Source organism: Caretta caretta, chromosome 1 (genome assembly GCF_965140235.1).
Source record: "Caretta caretta isolate rCarCar2 chromosome 1, rCarCar1.hap1, whole genome shotgun sequence".
NCBI classification, from domain to species: Eukaryota; Metazoa; Chordata; order Testudines; family Cheloniidae; genus Caretta; species Caretta caretta.
Genome location: NC_134206.1, coordinates 1,375,977 through 1,398,549, shown reverse-complemented (window position 1 = coordinate 1,398,549; position 22,573 = coordinate 1,375,977). Strand labels below are relative to the sequence as shown.

The 22,573-nt window shown below is 47.2% G+C and overlaps 1 protein-coding gene across 2 annotated transcripts; it reads left to right on the top strand.

Annotated features, from left to right (window-relative positions):
* The first annotated feature begins 15,344 nt into the window (after positions 1–15,344).
* Positions 15,345–21,079, top strand: LOC125642822 (olfactory receptor 52E4-like). 2 transcript variants are annotated; one of them, XM_048864703.1, is made up of 2 exons: positions 15,345–16,261; positions 21,049–21,079. In XM_048864703.1, exons 1-2 carry the CDS (start codon positions 15,345–15,347, stop codon positions 21,077–21,079), a joined length of 948 nt encoding a protein of 315 aa, XP_048720660.1. The 2 variants fall into 2 exon arrangements, with proteins under 2 accessions (XP_048720660.1, XP_048720747.1); XM_048864790.2 differs by lacking the exon at positions 21,049–21,079 and having other exon boundaries at positions 15,345–16,292.
* Positions 21,080–22,573: the final 1,494 nt, after the last annotated feature.

The following is a 22,573-nucleotide window of genomic DNA, read 5'->3' as shown; positions in this document are numbered from 1 at the left end:
CATAAGTCATGAGCTCCAGCCCCCTAATCATTTTTGTTGCCCTCCGCCTGACTCTTTCCAATTTTTCCACGTCCTTCTTGTAGTGTGGGGCCCAAAACTGGACACAGTACTCCAGATGAGGCCTCACCAATGTCGAATAGAGGGGAACGATCACGTCCCTTGATCTGCTGGCAAAGATCCAACTTATACAGCCCAAAATGCTGTTAGCCTTCTTGGCAACAAGGGCACACCACTGAATTATATCCAGCTTCTCATCCACTGTAATCCTCTAATTTGTCTAGGTACCTCTGTATCCTATCCCTACCCTCCAGCGTATCTACCTCTCCTCCCAGTTGAGTGTCATCTGTAAGCTTGATGAGGGTGCAATCCACACCATCCTCCAGGTCATTAATGAAGATATTGAACAAAACTGGCCCCAGGACTGACCCTTGGGGCACTCTGCTTGATACCGGCTGCCAACTAGACATGGAGCCATTGATCGCTACCCGTTGAGCCCAACGATCTAGCCAGCTTTCTATCCACCTTATAGTTCATTCATCCAGCCCATACTTCTTTAACTTGCTGGCAAGAATATTGTGGGAGACTGTGTCAAAAGCTTTGCTAAAGTCAGGAATAACACAACCACTGCTTTCCCCTCATCCAAAGAGCCAGTTATCTCATCGTAGAAGGCAGTTAGGTAGTCAGGCATGTGTTGGTGAATCCATGCTGACTGTTCCTGATCACTTTCCTCTCTTCTAAGTGCTTCAAAACTGATTCCTTGAGGACCTTCTCCATGACTTTTCCAGGGACTGAGGTGAGGCTGACTGGCCTGCAGTTCCCCAGATCCTCCTTCTTCCCTTTTTTAAAGATGGGCACTACATTAGCCTTTTTCCAGTCATCTGAGACCTCCCCCGACTGCCACGAGTTTTCAAAGATAATGGCCAATGGCTCTACAATCACATCCACCATCTCCTTTAGCACCCTCGGATGCAGCGCATCCGGCCCCATGGACTTGTGCTCGTCCAGCTTTTCTAAATAATCCTGAACCACTTCTTTCTCCACAGAGGGCTGGTCACCTCCTCCCCATGCTGTGCTGCCCAGTGCAGTAGTCTGGGAGCTGACCTTGTTCGTGAAGACAGAGGCAAAAAAAGCATTGAGTACATTAGCTTTTTCCACATCCTCTGTCATTAGGTTGCCTCCCTCATTCAGTAAGGGGCCAACACTTTCCTTGACTTTCTTCTTGTTGCCAACATACCTGAAGAAACCCTTCTTCTTACTCTTAACATCCCTTGCTAGCTACACCTCCAGGTGTGATTTGACCTTCCTGATTTCACTCCTGCATGCCCAAGCAATATTTTTATACTCTTCCCTGGTCATTTGTCCAATCTTCCACTTCTTGTAAGCTTCTTTTTTGTGTTTAAGATCAGCAAGGATTTCACTGTTAAGCCAAGCTGGTCACCTGCCATATTTACTATTCTTTCTACACAGCAGGATGGTTTGTTCCTGCAACCTCAATAAGGATTCTTTAAAATTCAGCCAGCTCTCCTGGACTCCTTTCCCCATCATGTTATTCTCCCATGGGATCCTGCCCATCAGTTCTCTGAGGGAGTCAAAGTCTGCTTTTCAGAAGTCCAGGGTCTGTATTCTGCTGCTCTCCTTTCTTCCTTCTGTCAGGATCCTGAATTCGACCAGCTCATGGTCACTGCCTCCCAGGTTCCCATCCACTTTAGCTTCCCCTACTAATTCTTCCCGGTTTGTGAGCTGCAGGTCAAGAAGAGCTCTGCCCCAAGTTGGTTCCTCCAGCACTTGCACCAGGAAATTGTCCCCTACACTTTCCAAAAATTTCCTGGATTTCCTGTGCACCGCTGTGTTGCTCTCCCAGCAGATATTGGAGTGATAGAAGTGATAGGGTGATAGAAGTCCCCCATGAGAACCAGGGCCTGTGATCTTCAGTTGCTTGGTGGTGGTGTCTGTAGATGGAGGTGGAAGAGCGAGGAAGAACATGGCAAACTTCTCTCCCTTTTATCATGTTTTTTCTTCCCTCTTGGCTTTGCCCCCCCCCTTCAAAGTCAGGTGAGCATTACCTCATCACAGTCCCACACTGACCAAAGGAAGGGGGGTGACTCACTCTAGAGTCCAACAGATCCTTTGTTGTTGCCTAGGTCAGTGTCCTTTGTTCCTGTGAGGCTGGGCTGGGTTTGTCTCCTACAAGCCCTGCTGAGGTGTGAATTCCCCCACTGCTTCTGGAGAGTTATTGCTTGGGCTTTATTTTAAGCCATGAGGACACATTTTCAGCCTCATAACTATATCCATGAAATTACGCCTATAACATACTGTAACAATGATTACTATAACATTATCATAACAACAATGCTCACTACATCACGAGCCTTCCGAAGACACCCAATATGACAAACTTGGTGTTAGATACCACACAACCATATTATAAGGATGAACATGGGGGTGCAGGATGTTCTCCCGAGGTGCAGAACATCACACCTCCCCCCTTAGTTTGTTGCAAGAGGGTTAGTCACTGACTATCTCAAAGGCAGTTTGTGTTATAGTTCTTTGGGCATCCAGCCATTAAGGCCATGAGACGGTGTGCCTCATTTTCCCCATTGACACACAGCAAACCAGGGGTTTTTATGGTTTCTCTGCTGTGATAAGCTTTAAACCTCTTTACAGGTATTAATTGAAAAGTAGCATTATCATAAGGTTTAACATCAGTTACAAAATTCTTATCCCAAAACTTAACATTAACACCGAATGTTTTGTTACAGATGGGTGTTTACAAGTACCTTTATGATACCATGCCCTCTGTTCAGAAAGTGTAGTTTGAGGTCAGTTTGTTCATTAACATGGTGTCCTTTGACTGTTGCCCATGTAATCAGTCACTGGCTTTTCTTTCCCTCCAGTATTCCCCTCTGTGTGGGCTCTTAATTTAAGCATGTTTCTGGAATTCTGGTGCTTCAGGGTCTGGCAAGAAAGGTGTTCAGGGGGATCCTGCACATTGGCTGGCCCTTTGGGGAGCAGTCTCCCAACCCCAGGACTGTACATATGCATAAAATCCAGCTCCCCTTTTGGGGTTACCTTGTGTTTCCCCCACCCAGCACTGAGTCCTTCCCTGCCCCCTAAATGGCTGTGATCAGTGCTCTCTGGGCTAGGTGTGTTTACCCATCAATGAGATTCACCTTTTCCCAACAGCTCTCCCATAACTGCTTTCGTGTCTCACCAGCCTGGGGGAAAACATCCCCTTCTCTGTCAGTGGGTCATTTGTATTCTGGCAAACTACCACCTGGCAATTCCTTGGTCCCAACTCCTCTTTTATCACAGACATTGGAGCTGCATCTTGATTTAAAGAGACACAGTTACTTTTCAAAAACTTATCAGAAATAGCACCCTGACAAACTGGCGCCTGGATTGTGATACCCTCTGCCACCTCTTTCTCTGTCCCTGGGAAGTCAGCTGTGTGACTGCTCCCCTCCAGGAAGTCAGTTACACCGTTCCTTCTCAAAACCTGGGTCACAGGCTGAGTGCTGGGTGCACAGATGCTGACTCAGTCATCCTCCTAGTGCCCTGGGCATCCTGCCCCAAGTGACTAGTGAGGAGACATTCCTATACCCCTACTATTCCTTCCCCAGTTTCCTCCTCTGGGCCCCCGCCTAAGACACATTTCTCTGTGCTCCCTAGGAAGGGTTCTCTCTCTTGTTCATCTGCAAAATGAATAGCAGATCCTCACCCGAAGTGACGATCCAAGCAGTCTGCAGATTCTTAAGGGAAAGCTGCACTTGCTTACAGTTTGGAATCCCCAGGTGTTCAGTTCACAGGCTAAAAATCCCTTTAGCTGGGGTCCCACACTTCCCCCAGTTCAGTCTTTGTTCCTCAGATGTTTCCAGGAGTCTCTTTGGGTGCGGAGTCAGTGAAGACCCTCAATGATGTCAATCCCCTTCCTTAAATAGCTTTTGCATACAGCAGGAACCCTTTGTTTCAAAGCTTGGTTTCCACACCAGTCCGTGGAAAAACAGTGAGATCCCAAGGCGGAGACCAGCGCCAGGTGACCTGGTCACATATCCCATTAGTGTCACAGCAGCCATTACTCAGCCCTGGTCTGCAGCATCCTCAGGAAGTCTCCCCAGGTGGGAGATAAGCTTCCTCGAAGGCCTATTGTTTTATCTACTGGTCCTTCCCCACCCAACTTTCCAGAATGAAAGCATTGTGTCTAGTGTGTATTACCCAGGGGTCAACACATTTATAATACAGATACAGAGTTAATAGTCCTAACTTCAGATACAAATATCCCACATGCATACAAATAGGATAATCATATTCAGTAAATCATAACCTTTCCAATGATACCTCACATGACCCTTGTTGTATAAAATACATCCTAATTATGCTGTAATCATATCATAAAAAAATATCTCTATGAAGAATCTGGGGTGCCGTGTCATAGGAACTCTAAGATCAATGGAGTGCTGAGTAGAGCAGTGGCTCACGCAGAGAGTCAGAGTCATTCCTTGGGCCCCTGGGGCAGATCTGAAATGTGAAAGTGGACTGAACAAGAAGACCATTATTCCCTCCCGGAGAGGGAAGATCCTTGGTGAACTCTGCTGGGTACCAGGAAATACCAATGGATACTGAACACTTGTAGAGCCTACATCTGGGGTAAGCCTATCTCGTGGGCTCCAGGCAGCCAGCGTACCGACTAATGCCATTAAAGAGTACAAGTGAGTCTTCTGAACTCAAGCGCAAAGGTTGTGGATCTGCATCCTCAGAACAGAACTGCGGAGTGCCAGTCCCACTTCAAGCAACATTCAAGGGGCTGGTTCCTGCGCAGGGGGCTGTCTTAAGGGCGCTGCCAGAGAATCATCAAGAAGTCTTTTCCAAGGATGATTTGACCAGTTTTGATGACTGGCTCACAGGTGCCCAGGACAGGCCCAAGAGAGCTGACAAAGTTGCTCTCAGTACAACTAAAGACGCAGCACAAAGTAGGAAAAGGGCTTATGATCGCATGACCAGTGCGGCTCTCATAAGAAATGGTAACCACGTAATAGTTCGCAACCACAGATGCCAACTATGTAATAAACTACAGGACACATGGGAGTCAAATCCCTACATTGTGGTCTCTCTCAACAATCCCGAACTGCTGGTTTACACTGTCCAAACTGAAGAAGGAGATCCTGACAGAGCGGTAGTGGGGGAGGTTTAGATTGGATATTAGGAAAAACTTTTTCACTATGAGGGTGGTGAAACACTGGAATGCGTTACCTAGGGAGGTGGTAGAATCTCCTTCCTTAGAGGTTTTTAAGGTCAGGCTTGACAAAGCCCTGGCTGGGATGATTTAACTGGGAATTGGTCCTGCTTTGAGCAGGGGGTTGGACTAGATGACCTTCTGGGGTCCCTTCCAACCCTTATATTCTATGATTCTATGATTCTATGATTCTATGGTACATAGGGACCAGCTAAAACAGTGGACTTTAGTCTGAACAGGACTCATAGGAGGAGCAGAGCAGCATGTCCCGAGGAGACTGAAACCAATGGGTCAAACCCAAACCCTGATGAAAATGTACAGATCCCTCAAATTGACCTGGTGTTACCCAGGCACAGGGGAATAAAAAATATGGGTCACGAACCACCAGTCTTAAGAGGGTCCCAGAGAACTCCTAGGGGTGTGCTGCCTGTTAAACTTAGAGATGATTATAGGTGTCAGAGGAGCAGCCGTGTTCGTCGGTATCCGCAAAAAGAACAGGAGGACTTGTGGCAACTTAGAGACTAACCAATTTATTTGAGTGTAAGCTTTTGTGAGCTACAGCTCACTTCATCGGATGCATTCAGTGGAAAATACATTGGGGAGATTTATATACACAGGGAACATGAAACGTGAGCTGTAGCTCACGAAAGCTTATGCTCAAATAAATTTGTTAGTCTCGAAGGTGCCATGAGTCCTCCTTTTCTTTTTTTAGAGATGATTATGTTATTGATTCTAAGTGGTGCTTTAATTAATATTATCATGTTTAGTATAAAGAAGTGCACATGGGATGTTAAATATGTTAAATGTTCTTTTATTAAAGATGCTGGTAAATATTGTTAATGTGGGGCCTGGATGTGCTGGTGTGAACATTCTGCTGTGGCAGATTTTAGCCAGTGGGAATGTAAGGGGACTGTTGCCCTTTTACTAAAACTTAGTGAGGATATTTGATTGGCTCTTTCCCAGTACCAAAAGGAAGGGTCAATGAGAAACCAAGGCCTTGAAAATGACAGGTGCCAGGGTCAATGGGGAGAGGCATTTTCTGTGCCTCAGTTTAACTATCTGTATAATGGGGATATGTACATAGCGACTTTCCTTTACTGGGGGTTTTGAAGTTCCTTCAGTGAAAGGTGCTACACGGTATGGTAATAGTTACTGATAAGAATGACTGATCTCTGATCCTTTAACGACAGCCCCCAGTGCCTGAAGAAAGTGTTTGTGTCTCCCCTCAGTCATCTTTCTCCAGATCTATCTGTCTACTATCTACCCAGCTATCCTGGGCATTTACAGGGTATCAGGCCCTATGGAGATCTAGTCATTATCCCTAGTTTTCTTCCTAATCAACTATAATTTTTAAATATACACAAATTCACAAAGCAGCCAATTCCTCTGTGACTCAGCACAGAGCCCAAGAGTTCTCACTTCCCTTTGGGAAGGTCCCTTAATTACTGTTTACTGCTATAGCTGGATAAAAAACACAGAAGCATAGACAAGCTTGTCACCAGCCTGTTTACATTCAGATGCCGCTTCTCCTCTAGAGGCTGAGTGAACCCCCCTGGGATTGCACAGAGCTATATTATAAACGGTGCTCAGCCCTGTGTCAGCTCTCGGTGTGGGATGCTGCTGCAGATGCTGGGGTGAGAGCGGTGTGGGACACGGCTACCGGAGGGGGATTCCCAGGGAAGACACTTCCATCTCAGGATTCACAGGTACCATCTCTTGCTGAGGAGCTCACCTGCTTGACAAACCCTGTGCAATGTGGGCATGATAGGATAGAGAGTAAGGGTATGTCTACACTACGGAATAAGGTCGAATTTATAGAAGTCGGTTTTTTAGAAATCGGTTTTATATATTCGAGTGTGTGTGTCCCCACAGAAAATGCTCTAAGTGCATTAAGTGCATTAACTCGGCGGAGCGCTTCCACAGTACCGAGGCTAGAGTCGACTTCCAGAGCGTTGCACTGTGGGTAGCTATCCCACAGTTCCCGCAGTCTCCGCTGCCCATTGGAATTCTGGGTTGAGATCCCAGTGCCTGATGGGGCTAAAACATTGTCGCGGGTGGTTCTGGGTACATATCGTCAGGCCCCCCGTTCCCTCCCTCCCTCCGTGAAAGCAAGGGCAGACAATCGTTTCGCGCATTTTTTCCTGAGTTACCTGTGCAGATGCCATACCACGGCAAGCATGGAGCCCGCTCAGGTAACCGTCACCCTATGTCTCCTGGGTGCTGGCAGATGCGGTACGGCTTTGCTACACAGCAGCAGCAACCCCTTGCCTTGTGGCAGCAGACGGTACAGTACGACTGGTAGCCATCATCGTCATGTCCGAGGTGATCCTGACCACGTCGGCTGGGAGCGCCTGGGCAGACATGGGCGCAGGGACTAAATTTGGAGTGACTTGACCAGGTCATTCTCTTTAGTCCTGCAGTCAGTCCTATTGAACCGTCTTATGGTGAGCGGGCAGGCGATACGGATTGCTAGCAGTCGTACTGTACCATCTTCTGCCGAGCAGCCATGAGATGTGGATGGCTAGCAGTCCTTCTGCACCGTCTGCTGCCAGCCAAAGATGTAAAAGATAGATGGAGTGGATCAAAACAAGAAATAGACCAGATTTGTTTTGTACTCATTTGCTTCCCCCCCTCCCCTGTCTAGGGGACTCATTCCTCTAGGTCACACTGCAGTCACTCACAGAGAAGGTGCAGCGAGGTAAATCTAGCCATGTATCAATCAGAGGCCAGGCTAACCTTCTTGTTCCAATAAGGACAATAACTTAGGTGCACCATTTCTTATTGGAACCCTCCGTGAAGTCCTGCCTGAAATACTCCTAGATGTAAAGCCACCCCCTTTGTTGATTTTAGCTCCCTGAAGCCAACCCTGTAAGCCGTGTCCTCAGTCGCCCCTCCCGGCGTCAGAGCAACGGCAAACAATCGGGCATCTGAGAGTGCTGTCCAGAGCAGTCACAATGGAGCACTCTGATGGGGCTAAAACATTGTCGCGGGTGGTTCTGGGTACGTATCGTCAGGCCCCCGTTCCCTCCCTCCCTCCGTGAAAGCAAGGGCAGACAATCATTTTGCGCCTTTTTTCCTGAGTTACCTGTGCAGACGCCATACCACGGCAAGCATGGAGCCCGCTCAGGTAACCGTCACCCTATGTCTCCTGGGTGCTGGCAGACGCGGTACGGCTTTGCTGCACAGTAGCAGCAACCCATTGCCTTCTGGCAGCAGACGGTGCAATACGATTGGTAGTCGTCCTCGTCATGTCCGAGGTGCTCCTGGCCACGTCGGCTGGGAGCGCCTGGGCAGACATGGGCGCAGGGACTAAATTTGGAGTGACTTGACCAGGTCATTCTCTTTAGTCCTGCAGTCAGTCCTATTGAACCGTCTTATGGTGAGCGGGCAGGCGATACGGACTGCTAGCAGTCGGACTGTACCATCTTCTGCCAGGCAGGCAAGAGATGAGGATTGCTAGTAGTCGTATTGTACCATCTTCTGCCAGGCAGGCAAGAGATGAGGATGGCTAGCAGTCGTACTGTACCATCTTCTGCCGAGCAGCCATGAGATGTGGATGGCATGCAGTCCTTCTGCACCGTCTGCTGCCAGCCAAAGATGTAAAAGATAGATGGAGTGGGTCAAAACAAGAAATAGACCAGATTTGTTTTGTACTTATTTGCCTCCTCCCCTGTCTAGGGGACTCATTCCTCTAGGTCACACTGCAGTCACTCACAGAGAAGGTGCAGCGAGGTAAATCTAGCCATGTATCAATCAGAGGCCAGGCTAACCTCCTTGTTCCAATAAGAACGATAACTTAGGTGCACCATTTCTTATTGGAACCCTCCGTGAAGTCCTGCCTGAAATACTCCTTGATGTAAAGACACCCCCTTTGTTGATTTTAGCTCCCTGAAGCCAACCCTGTAAGCCGTGTCGTCAGTCACCCCTCCCTCCGTCAGAGCAACGGCAGACAATCGTTCCGTGCCTTTTTTCTGTGCAGACGCCATACCAAGGCAAGCATGGAGGCCGCTCAGCTCACTTTGGCAATTAGGAGCACATTAAACACCACACGCATTATCCAGCAGTATATGCAGCACCAGAACCTGGCAAAGCGATACCGGGCGAGGAGGCGACGTCAGCGCGGTCACGTGAGTGATCAGGACATGGACACGGATTTCTCTGAAAGCATGGGCCCTGCCAATGCATGCATCATGGTGCTTATGGGGCAGGTTCATGCTCTGGAACGCTGATTCTGGGCTCGGGAAACAAGCACAGACTGGTGGGACCGCATAGTGTTGCAGGTCTGGGACGATTCCCAGTGGCTGCGAAACTTTCGCATGCGTAAGGGCACTTTCATGGAACTTTGTGACTTGCTTTCCCCTGCCCTGAGGCGCATGAATACCAAGATGAGAGCAGCCCTCACAGTTGAGAAGCGAGTGGCGATAGCCCTGTGGAAGCTTGCAATGCCAGACAGCTACCGGTCAGTTGGAAATCAATTTGGAGTGGGCAAATCTACTGTGGGGGCTGCTGTGATGCAAGTAGCCCACGCAATCAAAGATCTGCTGATATCAAGGGTAGTGACCCTGGGAAATGTGCAGGTCATAGTGGATGGCTTTGCTGCAATGGGATTCCCTAACTGTGGTGGGGCCATAGACGGAACCCATATCCCTATCTTGGCACCGGAGCACCAAGCCGCCGAGTACATAAACCGCAAGGGGTACTTTTCGATAGTGCTGCAAGCTCTGGTGGATCACAAGGGACGTTTCACCAACATCAGCGTGGGATGGCCGGGAAAGGTGCATGATGCTCGCATCTTCAGGAACTCTGGTCTGTTTCAAAAGCTGCAGGAAGGGACTTTATTCCCAGACCAGAAAATAACTGTTGGGGATATTGAAATGCCTATAGATATCCTTGGGGACCCAGCCTACCCCTTAATGCCATGGCTCATGAAGCCGTACACAGGCAGCCTGCACAGTGGTCAGGAGCTGTTCAACGACAGGCTGAACAAGTGCAGAATGGTGGTAGAATGTGCATTTGGACGTTTAAAGGCGCGCTGGCGCAGTTTACTGACTCGCTTAGACCTCAGCAAAACCAATATTCCCACTGTTATTACTGCTTGCTGTGTGCTCCACAATATCTGTGAGAGTAAGGGGGAGACATTTATGGTGGGGTGGGAGGTTGAGGCAAATCGCCTGGCTGCTGGTTACGCGCAGCCAGACACCAGGGTGGTTAGAAGAGCACAGGAGGGCACGGTACGCATCAGAGAAGCTTTGAAAACCAGTTTCATGACTGGCCAGGCTACGGTGTGAAAGTTCTGTTTGTTTCTCCTTGATGAAACCCCCCGCCCCTTGGTTCACTCTACTTCCCTGTAAGCTAACCACCCGCCCCTCCTCCCTTCAATCACCGCTTGCAGAGGTAATAAAGTCATTGTTGCTTCACATTCATGCATTCTTTATTCATTCATCACACAAATAGGGGGATGACTACCAAGGTAGCCCAGGAGGGGTGATGGAGGAGGGAAGGAAAATGCCACACAGCACTTTAAGCATGGCACTTTAAAAGTTTACAACTTTAAAATTTATTGAATGACAGCCTTCTTTTTTTTGGGCAATCCTCTGTGGTGGAGTGGCTGGTTGGCCGGAGGCCCCCCCCACCGCGTTCTTGGGCGTCTGGGTCTGGAGGCTATGGAACTTGGGGAGGAGGGCGGTTGGTTACAGAGGGGCTGCAGTGGCAGTCTGTGCTCCAGCTGCCTTAGCTGCAGCTCAACCATACACTGGAGCATACTGGTTTGGTCCTGCAGCAGCCTCAGCATTGAATCCTGCCTCCTCTCATCATGCTGCCGCCACATTTGAGCTTCAGCCCTGTCTTCAGCCCGCCACTTACTCTCTTCAGCCCACCACTTACTCTCTTCAGCCCGCCACCTCTCCTCCCGGTCATTTTGTGCTTTCCTGCACTCTGACATTATTTGCCTCCACGCATTCGTCTGTGCTCTGTCAGTGTGGGAGGACAGCATGAGCTCGGAGAACATTTCATCGCGAGTGCGTTTTTTTTTCTTTCTAAGCTTCACTAGCCTCTGGGAAGGAGAAGATCCTGTGATCATTGAAACACATGCAGCTGGTGGAGAAAAAAAAAGGGACAGCGGTATTTAAAAAGACACATTTTATAAAACAGTGGCTACACTCTTTCAGGGTAAACCTTGCTGTTAACATTACATACATAGCACATGTGCTTTCATTACAAGGTCGCATTTTGCCTCCTCCCACCGCGTGACTACCCCCTCAACCTTCCCCCCTCCCCGTGGCTAACAGCGGGGAACATTTCTGTTTAGCCACAGGCAAACAGCCCAGCAGGAATGGGCTCCTCTGAGTGTCCCCTGAAGAAAAGCACCCTATTTCAACCAGGTGACCATGAATTATATCTCACTCTCCTGAGGATAACACAGAGAGATAAAGAACGGATGTTGTTTGAATGCCAGCAAACATACACTGCAATGCTTTGTTCTACAATGATTCCCGAGTACGTGTTACTGGCCTGGAGTGGTAAAGTGTCCTACCATGAAGGACGCAATAAGGCTGCCCTCCCCAGAAACCTTTTGCAAAGGCTTTGGGAGTACATCCAGGAGAGCCGCGAATGCCAGGGCAAAGTAATCCTTTCACATGCTTGCTTTTAAACCATGTATAGTATTTTAAAAGGTGCACTCACCGGAGGTCCCTTCTCCACCTGCTGGGTCCAGGAGGCAGCCTTCGATGGGTTCGGGGGGCTACTGGCTCCAGGTCCAGGGTGAGAAACAGTTCCTTGCTGTCGGGAAAACCGGTTTCTCCGCTTGCTTGCTGTGAGCTATCTACAACCTCATCATCATCATCATCATCTTCTTCGTCCCCAAAATCTGCTTCTGTATTACCTCCATCTCCATTGAAGGAGTCAAACAACACGGCTGGGGTAGTGGTGGCTGAACCCCCTAAAATGGCATGCAGCTCATCATAGAAGCGGCATGTTTGGGGCTCTGACCCAGAGCGGCTGTTCGCCTCTCTGGTTTTCTGGTAGGCTTGCCTCAGCTCCTTCAGTTTCACGCGGCACTGCTTCGGGTCCCTGTTATGGCCTCTGTCCTTCATGCCCTGGGAGATTTTCACAAAGGTTTTGGCATTTTGAAAACTGGAACGGAGTTCTGATAGCACGGATTCCTCTCCCCAAACAGCGATCAGATCCCGTACCTCCCGTTCGGTCCATGCTGGAGTTCTTTTGCGATTCTGGGACTCCATCATGGTCACCTGCAGCTTGCCACGCTGGCCAAACAGGAAATGAGATTCAAAAGTTCGCGGTTCTTTTCCTGTCTACCTGGCCAGTGCATCTGAGTTGAGAGTGCTGTCCAGAGCGGTCATAATGGAGCACTCTGGGATAGCTCCCGGAGGCCAATACCATCAAATTGTGTCCACAGTACCCCAAATTCGAGCCGGCAACGTCGATTTAAGCGCTAATCCACTTGTCAGGGGTGGAGTAAGGAAATCGATTTTAAGAGCCCTTTAAGTCGAAATAAAGGGCTTCATTGTGTGGACGGGTGCAGGTTTACATCGATTTAACGCTGCTAAATTCGACCTAAAGTCCTAGTGTAGACCAGGGCTAAGTCTGTTTTCCTTGCTGCTCTGCACAGCCATTAAATATCCCAGGGCCCTTGCCACAGAGGATGAGTTTGTTTCAGTATCGTAGGCCAAAATGTCCCTCTTTACTGTGCCCTCATCCCCCCAACCACCCCAGCTGATGGCCACAAGTGTCTACGCTGAAGCACTATGGTAGAGCCTCTGTAGCCTTTTAAATGTAGACAAGCCCTCAAGCAGATCTTCCAGAAATGCATCCAGTCTGGATCTGCAGACATGAGGAGTTGGAGAATCCATCACTTCTCTTCGCAGATGTCCCAACAGTTAGTCACCCTCAGTGCTAAACTTTTGCCCCTTATTTCCAACTGGAATTTGTCTGGCTTCAGCTTCCAGCCATTGGGCCTTGCTCTGCTGTTCTTGTCTAGATTACAGAGCCTGTTTTTACCCACAGTTTTCTCCCCATGAACTTCTCCTCTTGATCATCTTTTTGAGAAGATAAAGAGATGAAGCATTTAAGTTTTGTGCCATTTTCTCCAGCCTAAAATCATTTTTTGGCTCTTTTCTGTACCCTCTCCAATTTTTCAACATCTTTTTTAAATGTGGACCCCAGGACATTTCACCAATGCAGAGGTAAAATCCTTCCCTTGCCCCCACTCACCACTTCCCTGTTTATGTATCCGAGGATCACATCAGCCCTTTTGGCAAAGCATCACACTTGGAATTCACAATGAGTTAGTTGTCCCTAATGACCCCTAAATCCCTGCGTTCCATAATACAGTGCTCTAGTCTGTGGGTCGGTCCTACATTCCCTGTTCTGAGAGGATAACTTTGCATGTGACTGTATTAAAACATTTTGTTTGCATGAGCCCAGCTCACCAAAAGTTCCAGATCAATCAGTATGCCAGCCCTGGCCTCCTCATTGTAACCACTCTGCCAAACTTTGGGTAGTCCACAAATTTTATCTGCAGTAATTTCCTATTTGCTTCCAGATCATTGATGAAAATATTGAATAGCATCAGGCCTAGAACTGATCCCCGCTGAACCCCACTAGAAAAACCCTCATTTGATGACAATAGTCCATTGACGACTGCTTTTTGAGATCTGTCATTTAGTCAGTTTTTAGTCCTTTAAATACGTAATCTACTGATACTGTACAGTGTTCATTTTTTATCTGAATGTTTTCCCCTACTAAATCCAATGCCTCAGAGAAATCAAAGTCTCTTACATCTGCACGGTTCCCTTGATCAACCAAATGTGTACTTTAAAAAAATGAAATTATTTGACAAGACCTGTTTTCCATAAACTATGTTATTGACTGTCATTAATTACATTACTAATTTTTTTTGACTAATCTGATACAACCTTTTCCATTGTTTCCTAACCTTGTCAAATCTTTTTTTTAAGTTCACTTTATTTTTTAATTGTTAAAGTTTAACACAGAACTGTCCTTTATTTGCCTTTTTTGTTGTTGTTGGATTGGTTTTTTGTTTGTTTTTGTTATTTTTATTTTTGGCTCTGCTGCTACCTGATTGTGTACTTCTAGTTTTGAACGAGATGTGTGGTTGATCTGGTAATGTGTGGTTGATCGGTCAGTTCGTAACTCTGGTGTTAACTCTACTGTAGATGCTGTTTAACATTCTCCTTGAGAGCTAATGGATTGGAGACTATTCCATCACCTCAAGTGATATGAGTATCTCCTACTGCTTCTTTCCCAGTGCAGAACAAAAATATTCTGTGAACATATCTACATTTTCTGAGATATTAACAAGTTTCCTTTCTCGCTCTAAGTATTGGCCTAAACCTTCTCTAATATTTCTTTTCTTCTTAATATACTTAATAACCTCCTTTTTGCTATCCTTAGACTTGCCAAGCATGGATTTTTTCCTAATGTCTTTAAAGTCCCTTATCAATGTTCATAACTTCCAATTTGTATTACTTGCTATATATTTTCCTTTTCCCCCATTTCCTATCTATTCCCCTCCCCACAATTGCTGACTTCAGTTTGCCACTGAACTGGGTTTTTAGCCAAAGTTCTCCGCTTCCTTCATTGCGGAATCATGGTTTAAATAACTTCCAATTTCCATTCCCATTTTTCTGTCTACATTTTTTCTTCCTATCAGGTTTGGAACTCTTCTCTGTTTGTCCATTTGAATGTAATCACTTTCATTCTTTTCTTTTGTTCTCTCTATCACATGCCCCCTTCTTTCTCTCTTCTCTAAACTAAACAGTCCCAGATGTGTAGGAATTATTGATGCGTGAAGCACCATAAAAATAGAATTGGCCTTAGTAAGGTCAGTTGTTCATAATTCATTTATCTGAATAATGAAAATGTCATTTTTCAGTTTCTGAAGAGCCACCAATCTGCTTCCCCCATGAGAACAGCCCCCAGTAGTGCATGTAGTCTCTCATATTAACATTGTCTCTCCATCCAGGCATTTGTACTGCGACCATCACACTAGATACATATCGGAAGTCGGGGGAATGTATGGTACACGCAGGAGACACCGTTCTGCCTCAGAGTTCAACACTTTCTCCCATACTCCATGTCAGATGCCAACACAACCGACTTCACCAACCCCTCCACCTTCATCTTGCTGGGCATTCCTGGCCTGGAGGCAGCCCATGTCTGGATCTCCATCCCCTTCTGTGCCTTGTATGTCATAGCCGTCTTGGGGAACTTCACCATCCTGTTCATTGTGAAGATGGAGCCGAGCCTCCATGGGCCCATGTACTATTTCGTCTGCATGCTGGCCGTCGCTGACCTGGGCCTGTCCACGTCCACCCTGCCTAAAATGCTGAGCATCTTCTGGTTCAATTCCAGAGAGATCAATTTTAGTGCCTGCCTCACCCAGATGTACTTCATTCACTGTGTCTCAGTGATGGAGTCTGGGATCTTTGTGGCCATGGCTCTGGATCGCTACGTGGCCATCTGTGATCCCCTGAGACATTCCACCATCCTGACAAACCCAGTGGTAGCCAAGATAGGCCTGGTCGTGGTGCTGCGTGGTGGCATGCTCGTACTGCCCTATCCCTTCCTGGTGAGGCGCTGGCCATATTGCAGAACCAACATCATCCCCCACACGTACTGCGAGCACATGGCCGTGGTGAATTTGGCCTGCGCTGACATCCGTGTCAATAGTTACTACGGCCTTTTTCTGGCCTTCTTTCTGTCCAGTCTGGATGTGTGTTTTATTGCTGTGTCCTATACCCAGATCCTCAGGGCCATCTTCAGCCTCCCCACAAAGGACGCCCGGCTCAAGACTTTTCGGACCTGTGGCTCCCACCTTTTTGTCATCTTAGCCTCTTACATCCCAGCTCTCTTCTCCTTCCTCACACACCGGTTTGGCCACAATGTGCCCCTGCATTTCCACATTCTCATTGCCAACATGTACCTCCTTGTGCCCCCCATGCTGAACCCCATCATCTACGGGGTGAGGACCAAACAGATCCGGGACAGGCTGCTCCGTCTCTTTACTCATAAAGGGACCTAAAGTTTTCTCCTGGTGCTCTGGCTCTCAGACTGAGCTCCGTGCAGAGCTGGCTGGTGTGATGGTGCTGGGCCCTCCTCCCTGAATCACTGACTGAGCAGTCAAAGAGACATTAAATCCTTTCCTGACCTTACTGTGCTGATTCCGCATGACAAACCGGGGAATAGGTCTATGTACTACTCATTGGGTTTCCACCTTTCTAATTGCTGGTAATTGGATCCCTGAGAGACCCCTCCCCCCCCCCCGATTGACCTACCCCTTCCACTAACTGTTTATTTAGAAGATAACTTATCAATTAGCTGCCAGGAGCACTGTACCTAGTTTGTATATGAAAGAAAGAAAATTAAATAATTATTAGACCCACTCAGCTATAATACTAACATTTTCTTACATCTTATGGCAAGTCACTTAAGAGCCACTGATTCATTTTAAAGTTTTTATGTATGTTCTTATTTGGTTACTAACTCTGCAGAGAAAGTCCCCATCAGGACTCCTGGGTTCTATCTCAGCTCTGGAAGGGGAGTGGGGTCGAGTGGGTTACAGTGGCAGCAGATACATCTGCAGTCCATATAAGAACATCAGAATGGCCATACTCAGTAATACCTTTGGTCCATCTAGCCCAGTGTCCTATCTTCCGGCAGTGGCCAATACCAGGTGACTCAGAGGGAATGAACAGAACAGGTAACCATCAAATGATCTATCCCTGTCTCCCATTCCCAGCTTCTGGCAGAGAGAGGATAGGGAAACACAGATCATGCTGTTGGATCACCACGCATCCATAGAATCATAGAAGATTAGGGTTGGAAGGAACCTCAGGAGGTCATCTAGTCCAACCCCCTGCTCAAAGCAGAATCTAATCTCCAACTAAATCATCCCATCCAGGGCTTTGTCAAGCCGGGCCTTAAAAATCTCTAAGTATGGAGATCCAGCCTAGGTAACTCTGCACTTGTCCTTGTTGAACATCATCAGATTTCTTTTGGCCCAATCCTCTAATTTGTCTAGGTACCTCTGTATCCTATCCCTACCCTCCAGTGTATTTACCTCTCCCCCTAGCTTAGTGCCATCCACAAACTTGCTGAGGGTGCATTTCATCCCATTATCCAGATCATTAATAAAGATGTTGAACAAAACCAGCCCCAGGACCGACCCCTGGGGCACTCCGCTTAATATTGGCTGCCAGCTAGACATCGAGCCATTGATCACTACCCGTTGAGCCCAACAATCTAACCAACTTTCTATCCACCTTATGGTCCATTCATCCAATGCATACTTTTTTAACTTGCTGGCAAGAATACTGTGGGAGACCATATCAAAAGCTTTGCTAAAGTCAAGATATATCATGTCCATTGCTTTCCCCTCATCCACAGAGCCAGTAATCTCATCATAGAAGGCAATCAGGTTGGTCAGGCATGACTTGTGCTTGGTGAACCCATGTTGACTGTTCCTGATCAGCTTCTTCTCCTCCAAGTGCTTCAAAATGGTTTCCTTGAGGACCTGCTCAATGATTTTTCCAGGGACTGAGGTGAAGTTGATGGGTGTGTGGTTCCCTGGGTTCTCCTTCTTCACTTTTCTAACAGTGGGCGATATATATGCCTTTTTTCCATTTATCTGTTTGATATCCCTTATAATCACTTAAAATCTGTCTTTTGTAGTTAATCAACTTGTTTCTTCTTTGTCTCAGAGCAGTTTGATGGAGTCATAATTTGGGGCAGAAAGCTGTTGTATATTCCTCTCTACATTGAGGGAGTGGGCGAGTTTCATGAACTTATGCTGTACAATTCCCTGTATAATGTTGGGTTTACACTCCAGAGGGGGTGCGTGCCTGTGTAGCTGGAAAGTTCCCAAGCTGGAGCCTTCCCATTCAGGGCTGATCACAGTCTCTGCATGTAACTGCATCTTGGAGTGTCCCTACCTGTATGTGTGCTTGTGAAAGTGCAGACTAGAGAGGGCTTTGCAGCTTGCCACAGAAGTACGGTGTAAAGGGATCCCAGGCTGGTGGGTAAGGGGGGTCAGTGGTATCCCAGTTCCAGATGGCACCCCAAGGGGAACCTGTCACATTGGTGCAGGCAGGAGAGTCATATGCACAGCTTAAGTCTCTGAGTGAGATTGGCACTTCATACACTGTTGATGATTTTAAGTTAGTTTTAAGTATGGTGGCTAGAGATCAGTCAAAGAGGTTACCAGTTTGTTATTTTCTGTTTGCTTATTTAGGGCAAGGGAAGTAGGGACAGAAAAGCAGGAAAAAGAGTGAAAGTGAAACTAGTAAGAAGCTGGAGTTCTGCAGATTGCAGACAGAAGAGAAGGAGAAGGAACACAAAAGACATATGGAATTACAGTGACTGCAGACTGAAGCAGAGAATACCAGAAAAGAAGCTGCACACCAGAGATCTATGGAAGCAGAGGATGCTGGGAAAAAAGCTGCACACTGAAGAGCCATGGAACTGAAACAGAAGCTGAGAAAAAAAATGAGCCCTGGAAGCTAGCTGTGGAGGAAAGGGAGAAAGAAAGGAAGCATGAATTGGACTTGATAGAGAAGTGTAACCAGAGCCCCCACACACCAGGGAGTCCCACCTCTCCAAAAATCCACAAATGGGAATGGTTGTGTCCTGCATTCAGGGAGACAAGGGACATTACTGAATATTTCATCACCTTTGAGAGGCTGTGTGTACTCCATGAGATCCCTGAAGACTAAAAGATGGCCACTTATGTTGGCACAGTTGTCCTCAGCCCCAAAGCCCCAGAGGGTACCCCCACAACTTACCACACCTGCTTGGTGGATACAGGGGCTGGTGAAACAGACAGGAAACACGTTAAGGTTGTTAAGATTAATCGCACAGAGTGCCTTGGGTGGATGATACTGGGGCCCATATCTCTCTGGTTTGACCAAGTGTGGTCCCAGAGGCTAATATTTTACCAGGCCAAATGGCCAAGATTAAGGGAGAGGGTCTGAACAGGTTCCACATGCCACTAGCAAAAAATCATGTGAAGTGGGAAGGTTTGGAAAGTGATTTAATGATAAGAATGCTAGAGGACCTCCCAGTGGGCATGTTGGCAGGGAATGATTTTTTTCCACAAGGCCAAGACTGTTGGGGTGGTAACTCACAGGAAGAAGAAGTGTTGTGTAGGGTCCTCAAAGGGGTAAGAGTGTGTATTGCCTGTCAGTGAGAAGGATATTCCAGCTGGTAGCTGCAGGTCTGTCTCAGCTAAACCAGGAATAGATCCTGTTCTAGAGAGCATGGAAGTGTGTGTCTCAGAGGGAGCCTGGGGAATGGTGATGGAACCTTAGAAACCACTGGGGAGGTGAATGAGGGTTCTCTTGACATGGTAATGAAGGGGGGAAGCATGCTCCCAAGGTGGGGAGAGGCAGAGTCAGGCCTCTGCCCAACCAAAGGCAACATGTCCCTAGGGCCAGGGGCAGGGAGGATGTTGTCAGTAACTGAGGATGTTGTCCCAAGTACTAGCTGTCAGGAATTTGCACATAAGCAAACGGCAGACCACACTGTAGAAAGCATAAGGAAATGTGTCCTAGAGGGAATTCCAGGAAGGGAGTGGGGTGAGAAGTTTTTTTGAAGAGGATGGGAAGCTGTATGGAGAAGCTCCTGTAGGAGGACCAGAGGCCCTGGGCAATGCTAGAAGCAGTTGGTTGTACTCAGCCAGCACCGTGGGGAATTGATGCTGGTAGCTCATCACGGTCTTTTTGCTGGTCACTTGGGGGTTCAGAGGGCTTATGACAGGCTAAAGAGGAATTTCTACTGGCAAGGAATACAGAATGATGTGGGGGATTATTGCAGGTCTTGTCTAATGTGTCAAGAGAGGAAAAGACCTATAGGATCCCAGAAAGCTCCCCTGTGTGGCCCTCGATGGCTGAATGCCAAGGTGGTTCAACTCTGAAAAGCATTGAAATCTGTAGAGAGTTAAAAGCCATCAAAAGGGGGGAGGTGTTATCACTTCTGTGAGGTGTTTTCCAACAAGCCAGGGAAAACACACTTGGTGTCCCATAAAGTCCTCACAAAAGGGACACAACCTCCTCTTCCAGGCTTTACAGGGCCACTGGCAAGGGGAAAGAGCAAATTTGTACAAAGATACAAAACACGTTGGACCAGGGAGTAATTAAGGAATCTGATAGCTTGTGGCAGCCCTGTGGTCTTGGTCCCCAAAAGGGACAGCACTGTAAAATTTTGTGTGGACTATAGAAAACAATCACATTACAGCCGATTCTTTGATGGCATTAGATTTGAAGCAGAGGAATTTTGGACTGATATGTTTGAAGGACTGGACAAGAATTTATTAGCAATTATGACATTCTATACCTTGGGTGAGCGTCCTGAATCCTCCATATTCCTCATTTTTATATAAGCATGATCTTACATATAAAGAATGACTTGTAGGGTATGAGGAGAAAGGTTATGATATGCTGAGAGTCATTTCTCTATCCATATGTATATCGTTAATGCAAATATAGTTATGAGAATTGTGTTGTATGGTTGTCACTAAAACATGACATAAATTGGGGAATCAGACAGATATTAGCTCCCCCAGAGGCAACAGCAAGGAAAGTAACCAATGCCTGGGTGAGGTGTCAAACAATTCATCAACAACCATTGTCCAGCAAGGGAGCTACAATTCAATGACTCACCTGCATGAGGCCACACCCGGAGAATTGCTCAACCTTGCCTGGTGGACTCAGCAATGTCCCCCAGACATGCCTGGACTTGTGCTCCCCAAGCACATGGGACTGAGGATATAAAACAGAATACAGTTGCCACATGCTGGGCCTTTCTCCTTCATAGAATCATAGAATCATAGAATATCAGGGTTGGAAGGGACCTCAGGAGGTCATCTAGTCCAACCCCCTGCTCAAAAGCAGGACCCATACCCAATTAAATCATCCCAGCCAGGGCTTTGTCAAGCCTGACCTTAAAAACTTCTAAGGAAGGAGATTCCACCACCTCCCTAGGCAACGCATTCCAGTGTTTCACCACCCTCCTAGTGAAAAAGATTTTCCTAATATCCAACCTAAACCTCCCCCACTGCAACTTGAGACCATTACTCCTTGTCCTGTCCTCTTCCACCACTGAGAATAGTCTAGAACCATCCTCTCTGGAACCACCTCTCAGGTAGTTGAAAGCAGCTATCAAATCCCCCCTCATTCTTCTCTTCTGCAGACTAAACAATCCCAGTTCCCTCAGCCTCTCCTCATAAGTCATGTGTTCCAGACCCCTAATCATTTTTGTTGCCCTTCGCTGGACACTCTCCAATTTATCCACATCCTTCTTGTAGTTTGGGTCCCAAAACTGGACACAGTACTCCAGATGAGGCCTCACCAATGTCAAATAGAGGGGGACGATCACGTCCCTCGATCTGCTCGCTATGCCCCTACTTATACATCCCAAAATGCCATTGGCCTTCTTGGAAACAAGGGCACACTGCTGACTCATATCCAGCTTCTCGTCCACTGTCACCCCTAGGTCCTTTTCCGCAGAACTGCTGCCTAGCCATTCGGTCCCTAGTCTGTAGCGGTGCATTGGACTCTTCCGTCCTAAGTGCAGGACTCTGCACTTATCCTTCTTGAACCTCATCAGATTTCTATTGGCCCAATCCTCCAATTTGTCTAGGTCCCTCTGTATCCTATCCTTGCCCTCCAGCATATCTACCACTCCTCCCAGTTTAGTATCATCCGCAAATTTGCTGAGAGTGCAATCCACACCATCCTCCAGATCATTTATGAAGATATTGAACAAAACCGGCCCCAGGACCGACCCCTGGGGCACTCCACTTGACACCGGCTGCCAACTAGACATGGAGCCATTGATCACTACCCGTTGAGCCCGACAATCTAGCCAACTTTCTACCCACCTTATAGTGCATTCATCCAGCCCATACTTCCTTAACTTGCTGACAAGAATACTGTCACACACACTGCAAGCGACAAGGATGATGAAGACTTGAGACTCCAGCTGAGGGGGCTGACCCAGATTTCAAAGGGGAAATCTGTATACTATGGACTGAAATATCCAGTGGGGTGAGAAAAATTGCTTTATCTAGATGTTGCCCAGTCTAATAGGGTTGAGATTTTAGACTGTGTGCTTATATTTTATTTCTTTTGGTAACTAACTCTGACTTTTTGTCTATCACTTAATACCACCTAAAATCTATCTTTTATAGTCACTAAACTTGTGTAACTGTTTAACTTTACCAGTGAGTTTGCCTGAAGTGAATGATGAATTGCTCAGGTTTCAAAGGCTGGTGTATATCCACTTTCCATTGACAAAGTGGTGAACCAA

Coding starts and splice junctions, on each gene's coding strand:
- LOC125642822 (XM_048864703.1), top strand. CDS start 15,345: ATGTCAGATGCCAACACAACCGACTTCACCAACCCCTCCACCTTCATC. Junction 16,262..21,048: donor AAACAGATCCGGGACAGGCT/GCTCCGTCTCTT, acceptor AACAGAATACAG/TTGCCACATGCTGGGCCTTT.